This window comes from Tauraco erythrolophus, chromosome 8, assembly GCF_009769465.1.
Source record: "Tauraco erythrolophus isolate bTauEry1 chromosome 8, bTauEry1.pri, whole genome shotgun sequence".
Lineage (NCBI taxonomy): Eukaryota > Metazoa > Chordata > Aves > Musophagiformes > Musophagidae > Tauraco > Tauraco erythrolophus.
The window spans coordinates 7,028,159-7,050,308 of record NC_141472.1 but is presented as its reverse complement, the minus strand read 5'-3'; the positions used below and the strand labels follow the sequence as shown (position 1 = coordinate 7,050,308).

At 46.8% G+C, this 22,150-nt stretch overlaps 1 protein-coding gene across 1 annotated transcript in view; it reads left to right on the top strand.

The window, feature by feature from the left end:
- Positions 1-22,150, top strand: part of SLX9 (SLX9 ribosome biogenesis factor) — a 64,705-nt gene that overhangs the window by 32,633 nt on the left and 9,922 nt on the right. The window contains exon 2 of the mRNA XM_086615762.1: positions 18,215-18,283. Within this exon, the coding sequence (XP_086471888.1) occupies positions 18,253-18,283 (31 nt within the window). The 5' untranslated portion in view covers positions 18,215-18,252. The remainder of the gene's footprint in view (positions 1-18,214; positions 18,284-22,150) is intronic.

Below are 22,150 nucleotides of genomic sequence, written 5' to 3'. Positions count from 1 at the left end.
ACTGCCAGTGCCAAATCCTTTGAGCCCTCCTGTTCCTCCAGCTCTGGGACGTTCTGCAGACATTCCTTCTGCCCTTGCTTGTGAGCCCGTTTCGGGGACTTGGAGGGCTCATGTGCTTATTCATATCAGGCTGGAATAAAGACCACTGTTGGCCTAGAGATATGTTGCTACTGATAAATTTTAACTTCTGTCTAAAATAGATTATGGGTGCTTTAGACCTCAGGGCTGAAGTCTGAAAGATCAGTCCAGCTGTCTCAAACAACTTGCTGCTGCTGAAGATGAGGAGGCCTGCTTTCTCCTCCCCTTGCTCCTGACCACGCGTTCTTCCTGTCCTGATGATGACTTGATTTGGTTCAGCTCACTTAAACTAGCAGAAAACTAACTTGGATGGAAGTGAGTGAGGTTTTTCAGTTGGAGATGCACACCGGAGCTCGAATAGGAAGATGTGGGGAAGCGTGGCAGAAGGCTGCTGCTGTTGCAGCCACAAGCTCTTGGGTAAGCTAAACTCTTGTTTGCCTGCACCCTGAGCTGCTCTCCGCTGGAGTCTGCCTGCTATAGTCTCTGTGCCAAGTTTCCAAATGTCATGTGTTGGCAATGCCACTGTTATCGATACTGCTGCACATTGCATGTCGATCTTTCCAGAGGAAACAGCCCTGTCTCTGTGTCATTAACAGAGAAGTCAATTACAATTGATTTTTTTTTCCTCTAGTTCCATTAGAGATGAGCAATCCAATATTGCATTCAGTGTCCCCTAGAGCAGGTCAGCACCTTCCAGACCTCTTCCCTGCTCCCCACACCACCCCCAAGCATCCCACCAGCATCACAACAGTTTGAGGTGTATGTCTGTGCATACAGTCCCCTGTTCTTCATAGACTTGGACCTCAACGGGAAGCACGCTGGAGACTTAAATTAGCTCTCTTCCATTTGTGTTAGAAGGAAGTTCCTGGTTTTGACGTGAATGTGAGGCCCTTGTGCAGAAGCGACTGCACTCACTGTGCTGATGGATAGTTGCTGATGGATGGGAGCAATCCCTTTGACAGTAGGTGGGGTATTGGCACATAGAGACCCTGGAGTGGCATGCTGGAAACGTTGCCTGTACAGGCATGTAGTGGAAGAAGCTGATAGTGTGCCAAGAAAGCGGATTTACTCAACAGAGAGTTTATTAAATGAAGTCAAAGCTCCTTCTCTGATGCATAGTCTAGCAGAGGCTGAGGACTGCATGCCTTAGGTGTGGCTGGCTACACTTCAGGCTTTTTGTCTATTGCCTGACACGTTTTTCTGGAATATGTATTTCGGTGGAATCCCAGCTTGATTATAGATGTTAAAGCACTATTTCTGCTTACTGGAAGGTCTTCTGAGGGGGGAGAGCAGAGGAGTGGCATTTCAGCTTCCTTGTTACATCTCTGCCACTGTGCTCTGAACTTAATGGCAGACTGAGCCTGAGGCCATACAGCTCCCTGTGACATGGTGGGAAAATGGTCCTTCCTACTGATAGAGCATCCTCTCTGCTTCCTGAGCATGCAGCTGTGCTGGAAAGGTGTCCTGAGATAGCCACTTGCTGTGACAGTGTTAAAGGTATGCATTCAGTCAGGACCATCCAGCAAATCCCTCTTAACAGGGCTAGATTGCAGCTGGCTCAGGGGCTCTCACGACAGGAAGACCACGCACAAATGCATACTTCAGATCACAGAATGTTAGGGATTGGAAGGGACCTCAAAGGATCATCTAGTCGAATCCCCCTGCCGGAGCAGGACCACCTAGATCAGATCACACAAGAACGTGTCCAGGTGGGTTTTGAACATCTCCAGAGAAGGAGACTCCGCAACCTCTCTGGGCAGCCTGTTCCAGTGTTCTGTTACCCTTACTGCCAAGAAGTTGCTAATTTAGCAAATCTCTCAAGGAGAGGCAGGGAAACTGTTACCTGGGAAGAGTACTTGTGTGGATCTTCAAGAGTATTTTTAAGATTTCTCCTAGTTTCACACACATTTTCTTTATGTCCTTGTATTTCTGGACACTTGCGAAGCAGGGAGAACTTCAGGAATAAATTTTAGGCAGTCTTTTCCTAGTTTGGGCAAGTTCAAGTCCTTGTTGCCATTGGAAGAGTGGCTGCCATGGGGAATGGTGGAATGCTGAGGTCATGCTTGAATGTTACTTCTGGGTCAGCTGTCCCCAGCTGTAAAAAGTCATAGGTTCAGATTTTTCTGCAAAGCACTCATTGGCATTAGCAAGGTTATTTCTGAAAAGGAAAATGCTGGGGTAAATGAAGTACTTGATGCCCCTCTAGCAAACTAGAGACTGAGGAAGTAATGATGGGGGGAAACGTCTCCTCTCCCAGCTCTTTTCTGCCTTTTGCTGTGCCTCTGAATGCTTATTCCTCCTGCACTGATGAAAGGGGAGGGTAAGACTTGCCCGATATGTGCCTCATGTGCCCCATGGAGAAGAGAAGGCTGAGTGGGTAGCCTCTTCAGGTCACCAGGCTGGGAACAGAAATAGTCCTCCTGCCTTCCTGAAAGCACCTCTTCTCCATGTCTGCCCAGATGGGCTTTCCGTGTGCTTTGGTTTTGCCATGGCATCAATTGCCTGGCAGCCCTGCACCTTTCCGTTGGAAGACAAGCCTCACTGTACACTTAATGGTGTCTTGTAGATGTCCAGCTTACCTTAATGTCCTTGTTTCTACCCCTTCCCTGGCTGTTCCTGCTTCCTCCTCCTTTCTCTTTGTGCAAGAGCTTCATCCTTACCTTTCTGTCATTTGAACCTATCATTTCAGCCAGTTTGTCATTCTTCTCTTGACTTTCATGGCTCAGTCCTTCTTCCTTCACTGTGAAGACATCAGTGATGGGATTGTTCTCTCTACTCTGCACATGCTGCTGAAACTCCTTAACAAGTCCCTGTTATTGCTGTTCTTGTGATGGTTTTGTTTTTACCCTGAAGTTATGTATCTGCATTGTCTACTCGATTCAGTTTCTGGCTGGCATTGTTGTATTGCCTGGAAATATAACTAAGTATTGATCACAGTGTGCTCAGCAGTCAAATTAGTTAATATATTAATTATGTGTAACAGTATGTCATTCCTGTAATGTTTATTACCTACCAGCTTAAGTAGCATTTTGTTTGCATGTTGAGAGGAAGGGTGCAGAGAGACCTTGGAGTGGCGTGCTGTGTTTGCTTTATTTCTGCCTTTCAGTGGTTGCGAGCCCCTTGCCCAGTGATGGTCTGTGCATTGCTGTTTTGCTGGTAGTGTTGTTTCTTGCATATTCCTGCTCGTTATTCTCTGCTGGTCATAAATTTCCAGGAGAAGCCCTACGCCACCTCAGTGGTTACTGCTAAATCCTCTCGTCTGTTGGAAGCCAGGCTGGAGTACTTCCAGTTAACATCTCACCTTCTGGGGGCTTCCTGGAAAATGCCAGCATCTCTCTTACTCAGAGTGAGTATCTGTCAGTGGTTGAGCTGATTCAGGAGCTGAAGAGCTGCTTGCTAGGAGATGCCTTCCTCCATCAGGTCTCCACATCACAGACAGTGCAAATAAATGCAACTTGTCCTCTTTGCTCCCTGAGGTCTCCATTGCTCTGACTCCCACACCTCCCTTAGACCTGCAGAGAGCCTACAGAGACATTGTGGATACATTCAAGGCCAGGTTGGATGAGGCTTTGAGCAACCTGGTGTAGTGGAGGGTGTCCCTGCCCATGGCAGGGGGGTTGGAACTAGATGATCTTTGAGGTCTCTTCCAACCCAAACCATTCTATGATTCTACATGGCTTAAGAAGCACAGATGGGAAAAAAGTGTTTCTCTGCTGTGAAGTCTTGCTACCAGTTCACATTGGATTCTGTCCATCAAAAATATTTTAAAACCTCTGGTCAGAGGCAGCCTTTAATATGAGCTGAATGCTTAACCTGAAACTGTGTCCCTGCTGGCTTCCCCAGTGCTACAACTAACATAAAACTATCACGTTGCCTGACCTCAATGAATGTGGTGGGTGATACAGACCTTTCTCCTTTGTGTCCCTCCTGCTTAGTTACTGCAGTGTCTGTGATGAGCTAAACCCCATTTTATTATGAAGGTTTGAAGATGTTTGGGGATTTAAATACTGGGCTAGCCAGTAATGTGGCTGTTCAGATTAGCACAGTTGCAGTGTAGCAGAATCTTGCTCTTGTCCTTGTTGAACTTCATGAGGTTCACATGAGCCCACTTTTCCAGCCTGTCAAGATCCCTCCCAATGGCATCCCTTTCCTCAAGTGAATCAACTGCACCACTCAGCTTGGTGTCACCCACAAACTTGCTGAGGGTGCACTAAATCCCACTGTCTATGTCATTAATGAAGGTATTGAACAGTCCTGGTCTCATTAGGGACCCCTGAGGGATGCCTCTTGTTACTGATCTTGATTTGGATACTGAGTACCCAATCTCAGCCAAACCAGAGAGTCTTAACAAACCTGCAAGGAAGTATTTTCAAATACACAAGTCAAACTGTCCTGAAATAGAGTGGATGGACTGTAGAGTTGAAGACCGTGGTACTTATGGTACACTCTGCGTGGTATGGAGTGCCTGGAGCTGTGACTTGACTTGTGGAACTTGAATGTTGGGAGGACATTTAGGGTCAAAGCTTGGAAATAGCCATAAATGAAAACCAAGCTTGTATGCTGCTTGGAGAAGGGTGAGAGGGTCTGTCGTTAGAAATGGTTTGTAAAACGGTTTGCTGGGTAGTTTTTCTCATTTGGAGAATGCTGTTGCTGACTCGGGCAGTGTCAGAGGGAGGTTTGCCTGCATAATGCTGTCTCTGTTTTTGTACGTGTTTTCCAGTTACGTCCTGCACTCTTTGTAAAGCACACAACTTTGTAATAATTTTTTCACCCCAGTAGTGTAGACATAACAACCTCTCCGTGTTTTAAGGCATCTGATGAAGTGGTCCTGCAGGATGTCTGATTACTGTGGGACAGTCTTAGGCCTGTTTTTTCTTTATAGAGTGGTTCCTAATTTGCATTTTCTAATGAAATCTGACTAAAAATCTCTTTATATCTCTGAATTGTTTGTGAGGAAGAGCCAAAGAAATTTGGGAGAAAACTTTGAAATACGTTTCATTTTGCAATGTTTATTTTTTCAAAACAAAGTGAAAAACATTAAAACAAAAGGATTTTGATGGAGATAGTTTTGTAATCTTTCTGCACCTTCGTGTGTGTTTGCAAATAGTATTTGCAACTATGTGACTCATTAGTGCCTCTTCCTTCCTCAACTCTTACTGTCGGGTAAAGCAGATGCTGCCTTCGTTCAGCAGTACCAGAAGGACTGAGCCCTGGGATTCCTCCTGCCTCTTTTCCTCCATCTCCATCTGAGGACAGGTCCAGCTGCCGCTCTTCCTGCTGGCTGCATCCCTGCCTTGTCTGTTGGTTAGGCAGAGGTTTCTGCAGGTGCTTGTTTTGCTAACTTGTGCTGAAATGTGGTCTGGTTGCCTGTCCTTCCCCATTTCAGTTGAAAGAAATAATTGCAGATGATACTGTCTGTATGTCTTCCATGTCCTATTTTTCCCAGAGAGGGAGGGAAAATGGCTTTAATGCTAAACCTGGATTGAGCGAAGGAGGAAAACTCAGTGCTTCTAACAGTGAATCCATGAAATGTATTAGCTGGATAAGCAGGGTGGGGAAGGTGAGACTCCACATGGAACACATTGTAGTGTCTACTGTAATCCCTGAGGAATGGAAAACAACTCCACAACTCATTCCAGTTATTGTCTTGCACATCCTTCTGTGCCCAGCTGGTCTGCTGCCAGAGCTGCAGTAGCACCTGACAGTGACATATTTGCCTGCCTACCTTGGAAGTCTCGTCCTCTGTGCTTTTGCAGTTCCTCTGAGCATCTTTAAATACTTATTTTTTCCCCTCTTTTCCCTATTGCTGTCTGCCCTCTCGCCTTCCCCAGCACCCCATCAGGCCACTGCTTTGGCGGTGAGGGAAATGCAGCATAGAATGAGGTTCTCTGCTGCGTATTTTGAGGAAAATACCTGTGGTTAGAACACAGCTATGGTGACCATATGAGTGTGTTCATAAATATGAATAAACATCAGTTAGTTCTAAATCTCTCTTGTGCATGACTTGCAGGAGTTACAAAATTGTCTGAGGTGTAAGGTGGCTTCAATTATATAAAACTGTTAAACAGTAAAATCAGTACTTTGGATAAACCAAAGTCTTTTGTCTGCAGTCTCATTAAAGGAGCTCTTCAGAAACCAAGGACTGAAGTGGAGGATTCAGGTGGGAAGAAATCTGCCTGTTGTCAAACCTGGGGAAGGAGATTGAAGACCAGTTTACAAGGCCACCGCTAGGTCCGTGCATTGAGAGTGTAAGAACGAGTACAGCTGAGCAGAGCTGGCTCCTCTAAGGAGCTGAAAGAGCATGTATGAAGCGATACACTTGTAAAAGAAATGCCAGCTACCAAAACAAATGCAAGAGGGGCTGTAGGAACCAGTGGCTGGAAATGGAAAACTTCCTTAGAGAGTGCCCACTTAATTATCTACTAGCTCATATACAGTTAAAAGATGAGGAAATTAAGGTAAATTAATGCTTTCTTGCATTTTGCATAATTTACAAGCACCAAGTAAAATCACATAGTGTAATGCTTTCAGATCTAGATCCTTCTACTGTGCAATGCTGCAGAAGGTATTGAACTACTGATTTTTCAAACTTTTTGAAGGACAATGTAGTCGAAGGTAGTCTTACTAGCAGGAATGGAAACGATATTTGGAGAAAGTCTCCTTAAAACACAAGCCTGCAAGGCGTTGTCAAAAAGCATAGGGGTGTTTCAGTATTCTGTCTCCCATAGTAAGCCCTAAGGAGAGATTTACCCATTGGTAAACATGAATTACTTTTGGTCTCGAAATCAGTCTCAATCCACGTACTTGTTGCTGTTTAAGCTTTTATAGAAATTGTATTGTTAGTCCCTCTGCTCCCTATCAAAACTGCAATACCCACACAAACATCTCCTGTACATGTGTCTGTCTTTGTTGTCAAAATATAAATTTTTATCCTCTGTGCCAGGGGAGTTGCCAGCTGCCCAGGTTGTGTTGTGCTGCAGACTCCCTGGAGTCTATTTCACTGATGCGCCTTGGTGGTGTCTATGGTTTTGTAGGAACCTCAAAAATATGTGCTGCAGGAGGTAAAGACAGCTCGTAACTACATGTCTGCTTGCCCCTGTGTCTATATTTAGCCTGTAGCCGTGGCTGTTACCTGTTCCTGTTCTGTTACCCAATGATCCCTCCCAACTTGAGGAGGGGAATCGGAAAAGGAAGGAAGACCCATGGGTTGAGATAAGAACTATTTAATAATTGAAATAAAATAAAATGGAAAAACCCCAATGATAATACTAATAATAATATATACAGATGAGTGATGTACAGTGCAATTGCTCACCGCCCCTTGACCAATATCCAGCCTGTCCCTGGCCAGCAATCCAAGAGCTGGAAAATCCCAAAACTGCAATCCTGGAAGAGAGAGTAGGCCTTGGGAGCAGAACAATGGGCAAGACCCTCCAAGGACTGCGACCTTTGAGAAAAAGGCAGAAGACTGTCACCAACAAACTTTCCAATTTATAGTGAGCATGATGTTACATGGTATGGAATACCCTTTTGCCAATTTAGGTGTCAGGCACCCTGGCCACGCTCCTCTCAGTTTCTTGGACGTCTGGGTGGTTGGCAAAAACAAGTTGAAAAGTCCTTGATCACTATGGATACCTGCATACCATGGCTGGCTACAAACTAAAACAAAGTGTCTTATCACCTTTGTTCTCACCAAATTGGGTGCTGCAGTCTTCTTAAAAATGCAGCTTACTTTAGAAATGTAGCTTTTTTGAACAGAAAACTGATTCTATCCCAGTGAAACCAGGACACCCTGGTACCTTGTTTTCAGGTTGTGATGGCAAACCTGAGTCATTGCCTTAGAGATGCCTGCTGGAAGGAACTCTGTTGCCAAGGTGACACTTCAACTACTGTTTTTGCAAGGGCAGGTCTTTTGTGACAAGGGAGCCACAGATCTGTGCGTTTTCCTCGCTGCACGTAAACTGAGGATGGGCTCAAAATGGATATGGATACGTCCGCATCATGCTGGCCAGCTAGGAATGTGGGTTGTGCCCTGTCGGGGTGGCTGGGAAGCTCCAACTCTCTGTACTTCTAGTGCTCTTGCCTTATGGAAGACAAACTGGAAAGCCAAACCGGACTGCCCTGCATGATCAGCGTGTGCTGAGGCTGGAGTCAAGGGCTGACCTGCGCTAGGCTCGTGTGCTCTGTGGTAGTACTGGTCTTTTTTGAAATCATCAGCGGGCAAGTGTAGGGTTGAAAAATCTTCTGCAGTGCTTTTCCCATGCCGTGCCAGGCAAGTGTTTTGTTTTTGCGGCAAATATCTTTCCCAAAGGATTGCCTCCTTATTGGGACGTTGAAAGTAGGTGCACCTATGAAAACTATCTGAATGTGTTGTTTTGGATGTTGCACATAATCACAAAATTGTTAAGGTTGGAAGGAACCTCTCAAAGTGATCTAGTTAAGCTCCTGCTCAAGCAGGGTCAGATACAGCAGATTGTCCAGGACTATGTCTTATCAGGGTTTGAATATCTCCATGGATGGAGATCTGGAGACTCCATGACCTCTTTGGGCAGCCTGTTCCAGTGTTTGACTACCCTTACAGTTAAAAACCATAAAAATTATCCCAACACCAAGTGTTCTAATGTGTGCCCATTGCCTCTTGTCTTGTCACTGGGTACTACTGGGAATAGTCTGGCTCTCTCTTCTGCTTCCTTCCCATCAGATATTTATGCGCATTGATAGGATTTCCCCTGAGCTGCCTCTTTTCCAGCTCTCTCAGGCTTTCCTCAAGTGAAAGATGCTCCAGTCCCTTAATCATCTTGGTGGCCCTTAGCTGGATTCACTCCAGTAAGTCTGTATCTTTCCTGTACTTGGGAGCCCAGAAGTAAATCCATTGCTCCAGGTGTGGCCTCCTCAGTGCTGAACAGAGGGGAGCGATCACCTCCCTTGACCTGCTGGCCTCGTTCCTCCTAAAGCATCCCCAGACACAACTGTCTGCCTTTGCTGCAAGGACATGTTTCTGGCTCGTGGACTTGGTGGCCACCAGGACCCCAGGGCCTTTTGTGCAAAGATGCTCTCCAGCTGCTCTCTGTTGCTCATCTGGAAGCATATGACACAGAGGAGAGGAAGGTAAGTGGAGAAGATGATGGAGGGAAGCTACGGCACTGAGCTGGTGGAAGGCTGTGACAGCGCCTATGGGTGTGCATGCCCTTCACAGCCATTCAGGGCATGGTGGGCTCTGACGCAGTTGGTTTCGTTTTGACCTTTCTCACTCATTGCGCAGGCGTCTGTTAACCGTGCTGTGCCTCCACATCCAGCTCAATGGAGAGACTCCAAGGACCTCCTAGCAGTGTGTGCTCTGCCCTTGCTGTAAGCCTTTCCCAAAGGTCAGTGCTTACGAATGGGAACACAGCCTCCCTTACCATTTCCGTGGCCCTTTTACATGGGATGTAATGCTCACGGCATTCTCACTGCTGCTTGCTGTAGCTGACCTCCTTGTCTCTGTAGTCTTCTCATGTTGAAAGTATGACTACGGTATGTCAGTCATGCTTGCACAGGGAAGGTGCCCCCAACACACAATCTGGGAAGTGGTGTCGCTTTGGAATTTTGGGTTTGTTTGACTTTAAGCATGGCATTTGATCCTGCATGCTAGTGAGAGCTGAGGGCCCGAACTCTCAGGTCTCCAGGGACCTTTTTTTGAAACCTTCTCTGCACAGAGCAAGTGCCAGCTTTCTTGCTGAAGGGAGCAGAATTTTATTTTCTATTGCATTGGAAGAAATGTCAAATTATTCAAAACTTGAGAAAGAAATAGGTCAGGAGTGTCTGTGGTGGAGATGGGAAGAGGATAGTAATGAGGCTGCTTTCAGTCCTGCCTTACACCGTGGCTGACCTGGGCTGCGGACACATGGGCTGATGCCAAGTGCTTCGTACCCCAATCTTCTGTGCTACTTCCCAGAAATAGTGTGAGTACTGGATGAAAGGAGGAGAAGGAAGAGCGGCTTGCTGGGCTTCCATGGCCAAGGGAGGGCATTGGCAGTGGAACAGAGACACTGCAAATGCTGTCAGACCAGGTCTCGTTCCCAGCAGGAGCAGGGAAGCAAGTACAGTGGGTGTGCTCCCAAGACGGGAGCACATAAGTGCTGCTTATTCGCAAAACTTGGGCTGGGTAGGGCTGAGTGCCATAACTCTGGGAAGGCTGATGCCTTTGGGGAGCGAGAGCTGCCCATGCTCATGACTCTCCCTGAGAGTCAGGTCTTGAGGCCGTCACATAGCACCATCGTCCCCTATGTCTGAATTCCAACAGAGGAAGGTGCGTTACCTGCATGTTAATGCTTAATGGCAGTGTACAAGCTCACCAGCTGTCTGACCTGGCAGCGATGCATTCGTTCACGTTTCTTAAGGAATATCTTGAGCAGATCAGACTTGTTTCCTTTAGGGGGGAGGGAGGGAGGGAGGGAAATGCATGGTGGCACTGTGGATCTGGGCTCCCCCGGCACTGCCTGAAGCAGCCTTCGGCCTCAGCTCCACTATCCGGTGCTTGGTGGTGACTCTCGACTCTTCGGCTTCTACGTGGACGATGGAAGCAAAGCAGGCCCGGATGGTTGTCCCCTCTGAGGTGGCTCACCCTCAGAAGCCGGCTGGTGGCGTTCCTCTGCTAGCAGTAGCAAGGCAGGATGTTGGAGACAGTCAGGTTTCTTGGCTAAGCGTGGAAAAACTGAGGCTCTGCTGCAGATCTACAACACCTTGAATGAGCTTGATTGCAAGAACGCTTGGCTATTCACTCTGCCTCATGTGCAGACATGGCAAATTCTCATCTTCTGTGGCTGTTCCCTGTGTAATTTGCTGTGATCAGAGAAGGGTGTGCAGGAAGGACAAGATGGGTCATCATGAAACCTGTAAGAAATATCATTTAGTGAGCTGTTGAGAGTGTCTCAGATGTGCACTGATGCTCTAGCCCTTTGCTTCTCTTTGGACTGGGTGACCTTTTGTAAGGCTAGAAGCTGCAGCAGCACTTGCTGAGAGCTGCTGGGCATAAAATTCACTGTGATCACAGGTATATAAACTGTTTATGGGCTGCACAGAAAGGAAATAAATGCCAGAGGAAGCAAACAAAAAGTCAGCTTTTTCAGACATGCTATTCCTTGACAAATAAGAGTATCTTATTTGTGCAGTGGAACTTCAGGATGCTTTTGGAGGACTTCCTGCTTTTTGTTGGGAGAAATGTACACACACTTGTTGCATGTACGTCACCTTTTTTTTTTTCCTGTGGATATGAAAAGGGGAAGAGAGGGATTGAAATGTAATTTCTGGAAAGCAAACTCAATTATCCCAAAGCTGGAAAACCCTGTTTCTTGAACAAAATCATACCTAATCTTGCAAAGTCCCTGATGTGGCATGTGTTTCCCAGGGCACCTGTCTGTGGGTGAGCCCTTCTGCATTTGTTTTGTGGGTTTTGAAGTCTTACAGCTCAGGAGTACTGAGAACTGTTTTTTTTTTTCTGGACACAGAAGAGATATGAAGAGAAATAAGTAAAAAAATAATCCAGCATCTTTTCTCACAAAGACATGTTGAATCCAGGCAGCAAACTGACCTGTCTGGGTGGTGAGGGGACGCTTTTCCTAGCAAATGATGTGGAGCTCCTGCACTGGTTCAATAACATCCTCAGCAGTTGCACCTTTAGCCAAATGGTGTTTTTCTCTGACCAGGGATGCATTTGAGAAAGAGGTGAGGAGCTGTCTCATTCACTGCTTCTGTGCTCAGTGGAAGAACACCAAGAGGGTACCACGAAGAGGGTACCTCCTAGTCTGCTGGGCACAGAAGTTGGTTTCGCTCACAGTAGTCACCCAAGACTCCCAGAGAAAGGACAGCCAAATGTGCAAGCAGCAGGAAGAAAGGATGGTGAGTGGTAGCACCTGCGTTATTCAGGCAAAACTATGCATCTGGAATGTAATAAGGACAAATTAGTTTAAAAAAAGAAAGAATAAAATAAAGAAAAAATATATAGAAAAGGTTACTTTCTGCATGCAGAGTTTTGAGAGCTCTAGTAGATGTCAAATGGTTACCATTCATCTCCATGGGTTTGCTTAAAGCCAGGCTTTCGGAAAGATGAGTTCAATACTTAGTTCACTTTGCCTGCTGTAGGCAAGTCCTTCTCTTCCTGTAGCTGCCAGCAAACACTTCTACAGCTGCTTTGTCTCCCGTGGGTCCTGGCTGCATCTCATAATGCTTTCCTGGCCAGGAAGGGGAGAAGCAGCATGGCCTGTCTGATATCAGACAGTGGCACTGTCTGTCTGGTATCCTGTGTTTCCTTCTCCCTCTTCGCTCTCACCACCCACCCAGTGACTCAGCAGGACATGCTGATAGTAAATACACAGTTTCTTTGAATTTTTTATGAGAAACTTTCCAAAATCAGCAAAATGTATGTGAAAAAAAAAAAAAAACCAACACAAAAATGTTTCAGTGCCCTGGACTGGTGATGGGTCTGACCTAATTTGCGGTCCTGCAGGATGAAGGTAATACGGGAAAGGCACTAATGGAAATGTGTGAACAAAATAAAGCAGAGGCCATGTGGTTGTCCTGCTGTCCCCCAGTACTACTTCTGTGGATGTTTCTCCCCTAAGAAGGCTGCTTTCTAAAGAAATCATGGTGGGATGTTTCTCACTCTGACCCCACCACATTTGTGCCCTCTTTTACAGGAAGGATAAGTCCTGAAATAAGCTAACATTTTTCCAGAGCAAAAGATAGCTTTTCCCAGGGAGAAGCCTGCAACCTGACAGATGAGATGAGCTCCTTGTGGCAGCCATAGCTTCTCCATCCGGAGGCTCACAGTGCTTTCTGGGATCCCTCTGTGCCATGAACTGGCAGTGCCGAACACCTGGCTCAGAACAAGGCATTTTGCGGTCCTCATGGCATGCTTGGTTCAGAAATGTAGGTTCCTGACACGCTACCTCTTTCTGCCTTGGTTTTGAAAATATCCTTCCAATTGCAAAAGTGGCTTGGAGGACAGTGACCCACTGGGCTACCTTGAGCATCTGAGACTGACCCCAGAAATGTCAGCCTCTATGCTGGGGAGGGCTGCTGAGAAGGTGCAGGGGGGAAGACTGAGGATTTCTGAAGAGTGACAAATGCCTTGGGCAGAGAAGGAGGAGGAGGTACTTCTACCTTGTGGCAGGGGCTGAGCATGCCTGCAGCGCTTAAGGCATCATTTGGGAGGACAGACTTTGTCTCCGGAGTTGCCTTTTGGAGACTGTTGTGCAGATTGTGACTTCTTAGTCACCTCCCGAGGGGAATCGCTCCCGCTGCAGATGGCATGTCGCTTGTGTGGCTAACTAGAGATGAGTCCCAGCTCTTCTGTAGAGGGCAGTTTCGTGCCCTCGCTGTAGCTGGTCAGGGCCTGGGGGTGTTTACCAGAAGGCACGACCTTGGTCCGAGTCGCACTGCTCCTCCGGGTCTCGGATGGGAAGCTAGGCTTGGAAACAGGCTCTGCTTTAAATAACCAGGGGATCTGGAAGGGTTGAGAATGCAGATTTCACTTTAAATAGGATGCCTTCCTCATCAGAGGCAGGAGGAAAGCCTGCCTGCTGGTGTAATGATTAAGTGTGAACAAAAATAAAGAAACTTGTTCTGGAACGTAAAACGCAAATGCTGCATCTGTGGTGAAACCTGCCCTGTCCCTGCAGGGGCTGTCATCTTCTCTTCCAATGCTGGGTCCTAAGCCTGCTCAGGGTAGCAAGGCTTGGACTGGGTAAAACTCACACGCTCCCCCGCCGTGATCTCTGCACCCCATACAGGCCACTAGGCTGTCTCTGGGGGCTCCTCTAAGGGAATCATGGAATGGTTTGGGTTGGAAAGGACCTCAAAGATCATTTAGTTCCAGCCCCCCTGCCATGGGCTGGGACACCCTCCACTACTTGCTCAAAGTAGTGCTCAAAGCCTCATCCAACCTGGCCTTGAACACTTCCAGGGATGGGGCAGCCACAACTTCTCTGGGCAACTGGTCCAGTGCTTCATCGTCCTCAGGCTTTCTTCCTTATATCCAATCTAAATCTCCCCTCTTTCAGTTTAAAGCCATTGCCCCTTGTCCTGTCACTACAGGCCCTTGTAAAAAGTCCCTCTCCAGCTTTCCTGTAGCCCCTTCAGGTACTGGAAAGCTGCTATAAGATCACCCCGGAGCCTTCTCTTCTGTGGGCTGAACAGCCCCAACTCTCTCATCCTGTTTCCATAGCAGAGGTGCTCCAGCCCTCGGATCATCTTTGTGGCCTCCTCTGGACCTGCTCCAACAGCTCCACGTCCTTCTTGTGTTGGGGACCCCAGAGCTGAATGCAGTACTGCAGGTGGAGGGATCTTGCAAAAAAAAAAAAAAAAAAGGAAAAAAGAAAGGGGGTAAAGAGCCTGGATATCACCTCCCTGCTTCTGTCCTTGCCACCTCCAAGCCTTGGTCCCACTAGTGACCCAGGCTCCACAGACACTTCTGTGTCACTGCTTTCTGGAGGAGAAGTGGAGCTGGAGGTGGCCTGGTTGGGAGCTGAGCTGTTGGGTGGGCTGAGGGCAACGAGCCACTGGGCTGGCTCCCGTGGAGCCCCATCTCTGCTGGAGGACATCTTGGCTGATTTTTCTGCCTGACTTGTGTTGTCCCTCAACTTTCTTCCTAGAGGAAAAAGAGTATCTTCAGTGGTTCTGCACTGGTATCTGTCAGGTTACACCGCTGCTGCGTTTGCCCCCAAAGGCTGCGGTTACCCTTTCCCAGGCCCTTTCGGTGCAAAAGGGTATCAGACAATTCACAAGTGACACTATGTAATTAAAAAAAGAACCAACCACAACCCAAAGCCACACCCAATCTTCTGCTTTTGTATGTACTCTTTGAGTTTCTTTAGAGAACTTATCTCACAGCTGTAGGAACATGCTCGTTTTTGTGGCCATTATACAGCTGAGGCTAAAATTAACACATCTGTTGTTGTTTAACTTTAATTTATACGGTACCTTGTTTTGCCAAAATACTGTTTCAAGCAGCAGCAGCTTTACTGTTATGTATCATCAGAGTTCTGGGAATAATAGTTAATACTATGTGATATTTCTTCATAGCTCGTACCACAGCGAGGACTTGGTCCTTCACTGCAGCATTGCACGGGGAGGAGCAGATGCCCAGTGCCAAAGGACCCTCCTCTGTTTTTGTGGCATTGCACAGGCACAGGTTTATTTAATATTTCTGCTCATAGTTGGTATTTCTGCTCATGGCCAAGTCCTCAAAGCAATGTGGTTTCCTGGAACTGCGAAGCCTGTGTTTTTATCCTCTTCGTTGTGGAATTAAACTTAAATAGTGGGATCTCAGGGCTCAGGGAAGCCTGTAGTGTTAGGGCTTTAACCCGGTCCAGCTTCTTTCTGAATGCCTAGAAAGGATAAAATGGGGACTTTTAAGGTAGGAGATATCTATATATAGATATGTAGATATGTAGATATATAGATATATAGTCTAAGGAATCCTTTATGAAAAGCAGTCTTATATATATATATATAATTTTTTTTTAAGTCTAAGGAGTCCTTTACCAAAGAAACTCAACCCTTTTGAAATGAAGGAAGCCATACTGAAAATAAATCTGCTTCTTTGCCATGAAAGCAAGATCCTGAGAATTGCCAGGAGTAGAATCAAACTCTTGACATAGGAGGCAAAAAGCTATTGTTGGTTTTTTTTTTAATCTGTTTATATTTGAGGTGTTTTGTACTGTGCAGATCAGAGGGAAGAAAAAACATCCTTGCTAAAAGGAGTAATTGTCAAGTTTACGGTATGTAAATTCCCCTCAGCTAATGTGAGTGGGTTTTGCTCAACTTTCTTCCATGCACAAGGTTTCAAAGTGTTGTTAAATCACATGTGGAATGGGCCAGAGGAGGGGACCCAAACCCTTCCCATTGCACAGAAAAATAATTAAACTGGAGCTGCGCTCTGGCTTTGATCTCAGAGGTGCTTGCAAGCTAAATAAAAATAAAAGGCTACCTTGGGGACAGTCTGTGCTGTTAATTAACTAGCTAAATTCTGCCTCCACTGTTCTCCAGTGGGTTTCCAGCCGCTTTGGCACTCAGCACCGCGACTGGAAGTTGCCAAACACGACGTGGCACCTTCCAGCAGCAAAACAACCTCCTGAGGGGCAGGTGGGATACGTAAAATGGGGGTGTTCTGGGAGCCGGCAGCTGAAAAGGGCAGAAACCAGCCTCTTCCCGGCAGCCTGCTCAGGGCAGGCAGAGGAGGGATTGGGCTCCTGCCAAGAAAACAGCTTTTGTGTTTCCTTAAATATTCTCCTGCTATTTGGGGAAAAAAAATAAAATCCGAATTGATGTTATTACTAGAATTGGCCAGCTGGCTGAAATTTTTTTTTTTGAATTTTCATTAACAAATCCCGCCGGACGCTGTTTTCCCAATGAAGGAACGAGCGTGTTTTTAGACAAGGGGGCAGATCTCCCTGGCACCGCCGCCGCCGAAACCTGGGCAGGCTCGGGCAGGGCGGAGGAGGCTCATGCGGGCAGCCCTGCAGAGATCACTGGGGCGTGATTTGCGTTTTGGCCTCTCAGGAATCATCCTTTTTTTCCCCTGAAACCGCAGAAACGTGGGGTGATTGGGGGTGGGGGTAGCTGCGAGTTTGTTACTGGAATGTGCAATTAGTTATTTTAACATTATTTTGATACCACAGCAAAAGGATTGTGGAAATTTGGCCTTCACATGGACAGATGTTTGACTCTTGTTGCCTGGCCCCACATCCCAGTGGGACTGTCCTGGGCCGAGTGGGGTGCCTGTGCATTGGTGCTTTGTGCAGGAGACGGAAAAATGGATAGCAGCATCAGTCACGTACAAACCCTTCGAGACATCCCTGAGCTTTGTAAATAAGTGATAGCTTCTAGACGTGGCTTTATTCCTTGCTTCTTGGGTGTGCTGACTGCAGTAATGTATTTTCTGGGGCACAAGGCAGTGAAAGCTACGGCTTCGTTCTCCGTGTCCTCTAGAAACTCCAAACATGGTGGTTGTTGTTTGCTTTATCAAAAAGTCACCCTGGCCCCTGCAGGCTTGTTCTCATCTTAAGGCACTGAAATTACTAAATTCCAATCCTGCATTTGTTTAAATCATCCTGAAAGATTCGTAGCTTCAGAGAAGTTGTCCTCAGTGAGTTGTTTTTAGAATTGCATTGGATTCTTTTCTCCTGTTTCTTTTGGAGAGAAAAAGGGTATTTTTTCTTTTCCAGGGTTAACAATAACCTAAGGTGAGAGGAGTGGTCTTTGGGGATCTCGTTCCTCCATTGGCATACCTGCGGCAGGATTCCTGGCACATTTCGGGAGAAAAGTTGGCTAAAGTCAATTTTGTTTTAAACACCAGAGATAAGATAAAATTTTATAGCATCTGCAACGGATCAGCAATAAAAATATTTGTAATGTTATTTTACTTGCTATTGGATATCAGTGATCAACAGCTGGTTTCCAAATACTGAATTTGGTATATGGTAGATACTAGCCTTTTTTACAAGCTGTTAGTAATCGACTTCTCCTTAGGGCTGACACAGATCTGGGTATTTCATACCCTTTTCAGTCCTTCCCCTGCCTGCGACGTGCTGTCTGGGCAAGCGTGGAGGCTGTTGCTGGGGCAGGCAGATGCCAATAGCCATATCAGGTCGCCGTTCCCCCTCCTACGCTTGCACATGTCTGCTGCCTGTGTTTTCCTTCTTCTTAGCTTTATCAGCTTGCATATTTCCAGATTAAAATTTGCTTTTTGCTCCCAGTTCTGAACCTGTAGGTCCTCCTATCACTTGCAGCTGGTCTTCAGAAGAAAACGCCAGCTCCCAGGCCAGCTTCGTGCAGTATAGGACACAGGGCAAGGCTCTCTCAAAAGACTTTGAGAAAAGAGCTGCCTGGCCTGGGAAAACAGGGCCTGTGGTTCAGATGGTCTGATCTACTTGCCCATTTCTTGTTTTTTAACCAACAGCGAGCCAGGTTTGATTTGTTCAGCTGAAAGTTCAGGCGCGGTGTAGCTTCTGGTCTGCCTGCAGCCTGCCTGACCTGCAAGTTCAAAAGCATCAAAGGTTGAAAAAAGCGTTACGGACTGTGCTGTCTTTGGGAAGTGTCTAGCACTGAATCTGTGTGCAAGAGCCAGGCTCTATCTCATGTCTCTCTGCTCCTCCAGGTTTAGAAGAAAAAACAATTCTTTCCAAAAAAGAAAAAATGAAGCTGAGGAAAGAGAGATGGCTACAGAGTAAGTACTCCTCTCCGGCGCGGCAGTTCAGCGGGCATCCCAGAGAGTGGCTTTGTTGAATTGCTCTGTTCGTGGGGTGTGGGCAGTGTTGGGCAGTGCTGGGAGAGGCTGAGTGCTTCTCAGAAACCTTCACATCTGCTCCCCCAGCACATGCAGTGAAAGTCCCAGGTATTGTTTCTCAGTGTTTAGCACCAAGTTAGAGTCATTGCACCAAATCTACTTTTGATCTTCCTCCACGTGTAATATAAGTGACTACATAAAACCTTTATTTATCCAGATAGGACACTGAACCCATGTAGGTTTAGCCTGTTTCTCTCTCTTTTAAAGCTCTAGTACAGATATCACTAGCTGTATAGCGAAGCTCTGGGGACAGTAGGACAGCCTGGAGCTGATCCCCATGCAGTGACCAGCTAGTGCCAAGGCTCTGCAGTGAAAGCGTGCCATGAGCCCTCCTCCCCTTGCTAAGAGAAGTCTCTGGACGCTGCTGGTTGTGTTACTGCTCTTTCCCATGTGCCACAAGTCAGTGAACCTGCTTACCAGACAGTCTGGCCCTTCTCAAGGCTGTGAAATATGAGCTAAACAAAACCAGCCCGTGGCAGAAATGCTTCTGTTTCCTGTGGGAGGTGTCTGTATTTGTGCTCCAAGTATCTCAGCACAGTAAGAGATGATGCTGTGCTACCCGATGTAGCAGAGGGATTCCTCTTGCCACCTGGAGCTGTTGTTGGGACAGACTTTTCCCTCAACAGCTTCTTGCTCAACAGAGTTGCTGATAGACTGTTTGGGGCTGAGGGATGCGGCTTTCTGCTGCACCATATGCTCTCTGCTCCTGAGCTATGAGCTCAAGTCCATCAACCTGGGATTTCACCAGTCACAGTGAAAGTGTCTCTGGCTGCTCTTAAGTAAAGTGCGACAGCTGAATGCACGGACTCCGTAGATGTGATAGCAGAGTGACCTTTATTATTATTATACAGGCAGCTTTTATAGATTATTACTCTAGCCACGATGTGTCCACGTGCCCCTCGCTCAGCTGTGATTGGTTACAAACAATAGTGCACGCACCTATTTTAGCTTTACTATTGGCTATGCCTAAAAAGGAGCTATTTTCCACCTGCTAAACTAAACATCATTTTCTCACACACTCTATATCATCTTCCCATACTCCCCATGTCAGCTTCTCACACTCCCTGCGCTAGCTTCTCATATTCCCCAGGCCAGCTGCTCATACTCCCTTTTCTTTTCTATCCTCTTTATCAGTGTTTCCCAACTTCAGAAAGAACACAGGCTTAAATCATCAAGGTCAAACCCCAACTGTAACTGTGTGTATGACTCCACAGTAAAAAGCTGATAATTTAACACCATGAGTGTGAAGGAAACCACCTCTCTCTCACCAGCAACTTCCAAGTGACTTTGACATCTGCAACCCTCAGTGTCCTTGTTGGGCACAAAGCACAGATGGCTGTGCCAGTCCTAACGTTTGCCCTGCCAGCTGCAATTTCGGTGCTCCTAAAGGTCTCTCCTCGGCTGATGCTACTGTGGGAAAAGAGGAGGGGATTGCTGGAGCATAGCTGAGCTTTCCCTCCCGTGATACCAGGACTGGTACCAGGTGCCACAGAGTAAGGCATGTCCCCAGCAGCATTTTATGACAAAATCCACAGTAAGAGGGGTACATGGGACTCGTGTCTTCTACAAGAAACAGAGGGCATGCTCCTGCAGTTAGGTGACAGCACTGCTCCCATAGGTCGGCCACTTTGGAAAACCTTTGGAAAAGCTCTCTTAATCCTGCATTCCTGAATATATGCCTTTGTAGCATGTCTTTCTCAAGATCACATATGTTATTTTGGCCCTGCCATGGCCTCTTTCCTCCTCTCTTGGCTCTGAAGTTACTAAGCTGAGGGAATACAAATGAAATGCAGAGGTTTTGCTTTGGGGAGAACACCAAGATAGAAAATTTCAGGCCCAATTATCTCTGTCTTAAAAAATGCTAAGTATTAGGGGTGCTTGACAGATACAGAAGTACCTAAATCGCTGGCTCCCTTGACTCCCCCACTAAACTTGTGGCCAGTTGGCAAATACCAGCATTCCCTAGCAAAACCAGGGGATTTATGTAAGCCAAGTCAGCAAGCATTAGTACCAGGTGTGCAGCTCATTATTGAGAAAAATGGAATAGCTGGCAAGAGCCTGTATAAACATCAATAAAGAAACTGATATTATTATTATTATTATTAGCTGATGGAGTGAAATGAGCTGGTGTTTCCAGAGATGGCGATTTTAAAATGAAACTAAGGTCACGATGTTAGAATGCCAAAAGAGCTGCAGTCAACTGAAACACGTCGGTGTTTATCTGATGCAGATAACTGCCAATTCTTTGTGGGTTTTGCAGTCTTTGCCTGCTCCCTTCACCCCAAAAGAAAACCCAACTTGGACTGCTGAAATTGCATCTCTGTTTTGCTAAATCTTCCCAAGAGTTTGTTGTTTCTTCTTGTCCCAGGGCTGCTTTTGTGACACTGGATGCCAAGACCCTGGGAAATAAAGTTCAGCCCAGTAGTGCAAATGCAAAACTTGGAGATTTCTTCTATTTCAATAAATCATCTCAGGAGAGACTAGAGATGGAAAAAAGTCATGCAATGCTTCAGACATTAGAAGAATGCACATTTAAAAATACATATATTGCACGGCTCCTCAGACAAACACGACTTCATAGGAAAAGAATTTGGGATGTTTGCGCAGAATCAGGTGTCTGAAAATTTTGAGCACATACTGTTTATGAAAGCACTGAAGTAGTCAGCTTCATAAAGCCAGACCAAAAAAAGAAGTGATGCAGAACAGAAAGCTGTGTTCTTGGCAGGGATTGCTGTGAGGAGAAGCGTTTACAATCCAGATTTGTCACAAGCATCCATGTACAGCAAAATTGCAGTTCATGAAAAACTGTTGCTCTTCAACACTGCTGAGTTGAGGAGTGAACAAGACAAAGACGTTAAAGGAGACAGTGTCTAGCCAGTAAATTTGAGGTCTGCTTTCCGGAATGCGGGCGGCAGGATTAGACCCAGAATCGCAGGTGGCGTCTGTAAGTGGGACTGACTGCCTTGGTGTTCCCACCAAAAATCCTTGTGCTGATTTAGTCCTGCTTCTGTGGCCATGCTCCGTTGGAAACTGTTGGCCTCCCTGTGTCACCAGTTTGGCCCCACAGCTGGTGGCGCTGCACTCCGGCATGTCCAGATATGGAGTTTCTGGCTCAGAGCTGAGGCTCGTCCTTGCAGTACACTCCTTGGCCAAGGCAGTAAGCAGCAGCCTGCTCTTCTGCCGCAGCCTCCACTGAGTGCGTATGGAGGAACTGGAGTCCTCCATCGTGTACCCCACAGCACTGGTACTCCTTGTGGGTGTCAAGGCTGTGTAGTGGGTTTCCAGGCCTGGTGATCACCTGGGAGAAGGAAAAAGAGCTCATGGATCCCACTGATCTCTAGCTGTTTCTGGTGGCATCGTCAAGGGACTTGTGGGACAGGTTGGGACATCTTGGAGCGCAGCTGGGAGCTGTTCTGCTAGGGCTCGCCCTGGAGGCTGCTGGCTGGGTAAGGCTCAGGCAGCTGCAGGACCTGTTTCTATGCCAGGGAACCACGAGCACTGAGGCAGAAGCCTGCGGCTTTCAATGCCCACCTCCCACGGCTGAGAAGGGAGACTGCTGTAACATTTGTAGAACCTTCTGCGCCCACAGCCTTGCTCGGAGCTGCTGCAGGGAGACTGGTAAACACGGTCGTGAGGAAAAGCCAGCTGCCTCTGCGTCTGCCACTCGGTGCCGTGCTTTTCTAAGGGCCCAGTTTGTCCAGCATCTGACTGCTTGAGCTCCACCATGAGTCATGAAAGTGAGACCAT